This window comes from Danaus plexippus, chromosome 2 (genome assembly GCF_018135715.1).
Source record: "Danaus plexippus chromosome 2, MEX_DaPlex, whole genome shotgun sequence".
Taxonomy (NCBI): Eukaryota; Metazoa; Arthropoda; class Insecta; order Lepidoptera; family Nymphalidae; genus Danaus; species Danaus plexippus.
The window spans coordinates 3,272,898-3,278,897 of record NC_083537.1 but is presented as its reverse complement, the minus strand read 5'-3'; the positions used below and the strand labels follow the sequence as shown (position 1 = coordinate 3,278,897).

General features: G+C 34.8%; 1 protein-coding gene across 1 annotated transcript in view; it reads right to left on the bottom strand.

The window, feature by feature from the left end:
* Nucleotides 1–730: 730 nt before the first annotated feature.
* LOC116765291 (T-box protein H15) overlaps nt 731–6,000 on the bottom strand; it is a 42,621-nt gene continuing 37,351 nt past the window's right edge. Inside the window, exon 6 of the mRNA XM_032654731.2 lies at nt 731–2,049. Within this exon, the coding sequence (XP_032510622.1) occupies nt 1,737–2,049 (313 nt within the window). The 3' untranslated portion in view covers nt 731–1,736. The remainder of the gene's footprint in view (nt 2,050–6,000) is intronic.

Sequence of the window (6,000 nt, the reverse complement as noted above, 5' to 3'; positions counted from 1 at the left end):
ACGGAACACGAAGGGCGGTTCCCTTACCCTAACTGATGCTTATTCCCAAATCGCTAACATCTTGTTTGGTATTGAATTATAACAAGTACTATCTCATAATAAAAGCTATAGATAGATATAAGTGGCTGTCAAGGTCGCCCGCCTGGCGACCAATAAAAATATTATTTTAATTGGCACCTGTAACAGCGCCATCTATCGTCAACATGCCTGACACTTAAGTTTTTTTTTTGAACAGATTTTTTAACGTTTTATATACAATATTTTTGATACCGTAACTTACATATATAGATAGATATACAGATATTATAAGCTTAGGAAAGGAATATTTAATATTATATATGTATATATAGTTACACCCTTTTACGAGATATATAACCAGTCAGTATTTTTGCTTTTCCAAAAAAATAATTTCAGATTTTTTTATTGGGAAATACTAGTAAATTTAACATTGAAATAGACATTTAAAAAATACTTATATTGGACACGTATTCAAAACATTTTTACTTCCTTTTCTTTATTAAAATTGACTACTTTCCTTTTGAACTTTAGCAAGTTTACGATTTTATAAGGGTCCTAACAATATCGTATGTAATTAGTCATAACTTCATTATATCAAAATTAAAACATAGTAATTATATTATTATTATATTCTCTTTTATCCAATTACCCTGATTATGTGACGGTAGAAATAGTTTTGTGATACATTTAGGGGGGTGAAATAAAACAAGCCTTACGATTGTTTATTTTATTAACACGTAGGGATCAACCCTGATATGTGTCACTACGAACGCGAACAGTTAATAATTTGATATCAAAATACAAAGGATCATACAGAAAAATATTATTATTCAGTAATACATTTAATCTATACGTATAAATAAATATGTTGTAGGTAATGAATGAAAGTTAATGTTGCAGGTAATAAAAGGAGGGTATCTCATCGTTTTATGTCGTGGTGTTCGCGTTTTGTCAGCTACGTATTAAATTCAAAGATCTCTTAAAACTATGAACTACGTGACCCCTTATATACAGTGATTATTCTACAAAAATAATTTAATTAAACGCTTTACAATAAATACAATAGATACAATTTTAGTTTTAAAAACCGAAACAATGTTCCAATAGCAGCTACGTATATAAAACATTTAATAAGACAACCAAAACAGAAAGTACATATTACGTTTATAATAAAATTGTAATAAATTAAATAGAAAAACATTTTATTAATAAAATTTTAATCCTCTATACTGTTCCCGGACACATGTTTAGACGGGTTAATTTTTTTTTAAACTACATCAAATCGATAGTTTAAATCAAACGGAATATCTTAAAGCATACAATACAGTGGAATGTCTTTTTAACATGTCTATTAATAATTAAGTAAGGCTAAATTTCACATCTATGTAATTTCATTATTCTGATAGCTGTTAGAATCTTTGGTTATATAATAAATAATTTAACACATTTTTTTATCTGTACAGATTTCGTATAAATAGTATTAGATGTCACTGAAATGCCACAGAATAAAAAAAAAATAAGCAGGTAACTGTCTTCTAATTGATCTAACTATACATTTAAAGTTATACACTTGGGGTAGGAACCTTCAAATTACTAAAATACATCTATTAAAAGCTAAGGAATTATATTAATTTATTAGGTACATAGTCTTACATCACCTGAATGTCTTTCATCGGTTCACTTTCACAGCACTTTTAGATATAGAACAAGGATTTAGTTTACATTGGATGTCTGGGCGAGGGCGCGTGCTCAGGCCGGGGAGGATTCGCTGAGGGGTGTGCCGGCGGCGGGTATGGACAATATCTCATAGGTGGTGGGGGTTTCTGAAGCCAGAGATCTGGAGGAATTGCGAGGGGTTGAGGCCAAGCTGACGGCCAGGCTCTACCGCCTAGTGCTAGCAGCTGAAGTGCAGGAGGTGTTCTTGCCCAGGCTGCCCTTTTCTCAGCTTCTTCTTCGCTACTGCTGCCGGAGTACAATCGAAGCGGAGAACGAAGCAGTTGCTGCTCCATCAACATCAGCTCCATAGGATCCCTGAAGTTAAAATAGGATGTCATTGATATTTTGTTCAGATTATTATATGTAGGTCATGCAATTGGACAGTTCCTGTAATCGTTATATTGTGTTGTTTCTATTCAGAAATGCTAGTGGTGGTCCAGACCGATGCAGTAAAATCTTCTATGATCTTTCAACACAGAAATATTTATACCTGTTCATAGAATCCAGTAAGGTACTTAAATATTAACAGAAATACTATTTCATTCAGACTATAAGAAGCTAGTATGGTGATATTTCTGCGAAAATTGCATTGGAGAGTTCGTCTGTTCGTTAGCTTTCAGCGGTCCATGGTCTATAAAACCGAGTTCTCGGAATGCAGCGGCCACCGACGGGCCACGTGTTTTCAAATCTCATAAAACATTATTACCCTCACTAAACATATTAAAATAACCTGCTCTCTAATGACTTTAGATTCAATTATTTCCTAACGAAATGCTCTACCATTCATATAGAAATGAAATAAGCGAACAGTAAATCGTATAATTTATGATTTGCAACCGTGTGAAAGTCCTACTAAAATGTTTCGTTGAAATATATTTTTGAATGCAAAAATTAACGAGGCGAGCACGTTCCGAGCCTTTAGTGCAGTGCGTGATGCTCTTTATCGATTCCAGGATGTTGTCGCCACAGCATTTCTCGTAACCACCTATTTTAGCTTCCTACACAACCGTGTCGCTTCCCTTGCTCCGTGAGCGTCACTTCAGTATTTAAACGTTTATTTCTCTCGAATCCGATATTAGAAACCTCAGCTTGAGATACGAGCTGTTAATAGGCGTGACAGCACAGTGTTGAGGTGAACCACGAAATTGGCATGACGTGATGCCGTGTCGAATTTAATCTATCAGTGATGGCCGAAGGCGCCGGCTCTCAGACAGGTGCCCATACATGCTAACAAAAATATGGAAGTTTTTGTTACAAAACCTTAATTCATATGGAACGGATAATGGCGGGTGTTAATATCAAATCTGCCCCGTATCATCTTGAATTCTCACACATTAAAGCAATATTTTATAATACGCCATGACGTAATCTTATTTAATAACATTTTTTATATGTTGTTTATCGTTTGATACTAGCGGTATACGGCATATAGTGGTAGGTCTAGTTTTTGTCATTCCATAGACCTAATAATGTCATTTTAGATAAAGCTAGCAGCCTAAAAATAATCCAGTCATTAAAAGTTTTATATATATAGAATGAACAGTCTTCATTGACATTGCTTTATTTGTATCTTTTATAATTACGTGTGCCCCAAATCAAACTATATTTTAATACAGAGCTGTTATATCATGGTATGTCGTTTCGGGTGCTATGGGGGCGTTAATGGGGTATTTATTATGATCTCGGTATCAGCCGTAATAGCCAACACTCGCCGCCAAATTACAGGGCGGCGCTCTAAAAGGCTGTAGGTACGTTACTAAGTATTACGGCATTGCTAAGAGGCTGTAGATACGGGATGGAGTTGTCCGTATCGATTTATAGATGTTTTAATATCTCATTTTTGTCGACATAAATTGTTATTAAAATTCTCAAGTTATAAATAAAGATATTTTAAGTTTAAATTTTTCGAAACTTTATTAATATTATAACAATATTTTAACAAAAACTTCCAATGGTATAGTTGAAGCGGAATAGTTTTAGTAAAAGAATAACCGTGTGTACATAATTGATATCACTTTAAATGTATAATAGCCGTGCCATTTACTAAATTCTGATGTGCTAACGCTTCAGACATTAGTCCTGACAAAGCGGTGGGCGTCCTCTTATTAATTAATACCTGAAATATTCGATTCCCACACAACGCCGATTCATCACGCTCATGAAGCCGATTTGAGACGTCAGCGAACGAAGTCATTAGCCTTCGCTATATTTAATATATTTAATGACGTAATATTTTAAATTTTAAATTATATCCGGTTAAAATTTTTAAGCGAAATATATTACTAACAATGTTGTGGATTTTTAGTGCGCATTCTTCATAGTGCGAGAGGTTTATGAACGGCCTAAACCTTATTTCATACGTAATGACAGAAAAATAATTTGAGTCTCGACAGTGCTGGTAGCATAAGTGTGAGGAGAACAACTGAATTATTACCCCACTGTCTTCACTACTTACCCAGAACAGTGTCTTATACAGTATCTCTCGCAACAGTACGAATTTAAGTAACATTTGAGATAACAAATAAGAAATAATGTATTTATATGTTCATCAAATTTCTTACATAAACGCTCAAATGGAACGAAATAATTTTAAAACGTCTGCATGTCTTTGATAAGAATTGTAAGTAAAAAAATCATATATAATTTCCGGCCGATTAGACTATATTATTAACAAATATTACATTCTAATTACGTTTCACTTACACAGTAGCAGTAGGAGGAAGCCCCTAATGTATCGATAGCATCACAAATAAGCCGTCAATCAGGAACGGACTATCAACATCGGCGTATCAATTAATACAAATCAGTAGCACATGAGTTGTAGAGATCAAGTTATTAATTGGTCCAGCGCACGGATAGTCATGTCATCTAACAGCGCGTGACTCCGACGGAATTTAAAGTGCGGGTCCATATTTTTATCTATCAATCTCTTCTCTCTCTTAATACATTTACACTTTGACGGTGTTCATTCGGGACGTGGTTTGGTTGCGCGTTAAGTGTACGAGAATTAAATATATCGAGACAGTAATTTTTGTATGTGTGAAAGAATTTTAAACTTCCCACATAAATATAAACGATTTCGAAGCACGATACGCGAACCGGTCCGAGCTTCGACGACGGACAGATAATAGAAATGCGCTTTAATTTGTCGTTTAGGGCATAATGAGGAGCGAGCCCTGTGATTACCGCGCCGCCGCCGCCGGCTCGCGTTGTCGACCACCACAACCACGCATACTCGATGGCAAACACGATATTATATACATTATAGTGAAATACGAAATAAACGTGTCGAGTGCGAAATGAGAGACAATAGTACGGTACTCATGGGAACGCCCGCGATTACAGCCTCCGGCGAATTCTCGCCTCGCATCGGACGGCTCACCTCAAACGTTGGACAAAAGGAATTACATGAAACGTTTTTAAAAATACATTCATAATGTAAATAATGTCAGCACAATATAAAAACAAATATCACTCTACGTTTACGTTAACGAATATATACTAATATGTTAAGCGTAATTTTAGTAATGAGAATCACTGAAAAATCAAAAAAACTTATTACATAGCAACCAAACGCTAACTAAATAAAGACACAAACTAGCAATCAAATGACTAAATCGTGTTCAATTATAACTAACTGCTCAATTTCAGATATCAAATCGAAGATAAATAGTCCGAAACAACATAAATTAAACGTAGAGTTAATTAAGGAACTAGAATCAGTGTTCGTGACATTTACACAGATATAATAATTACGTCATAAAGTTGTTTAAGTATTTATCTTATATCATGACAGCTTGACATGACTGTGAAATATGAGGCAAAGTAAGGACTCATGACTAACATACCAAGGTTTAGTATTCTGTGCCATTGGACTTATGATATCTAACATATTGTGATATTATTATTCTGAATAATAAAATCTTATGCCACACAAGACACACACGTAAATAAAATACATTTAAAAATCGATCGGGTTCGTTGAACGTTTGAAAATGTATGGCATAAATTTCTAATATTGTAATACGCCATAAATTCAAAAACGTTTTATAGCTATAATTTTGGCGAGCTGATTAAGCTGATATGGATAACAACGGTCCCTAAATCGGCAAATCGGTTCGCCTATCAGCATCGGGGTATCGGAAATCGGATGGCTCGAGTTTTTAATCTTTTATTCCAAAGCCGCCACAAATTGCAGGGCGGTCGACCTAATGCCTTTCAACTGCTACTAATAACCTGCCAATTTATCAAACGCCTGCAGCTCTT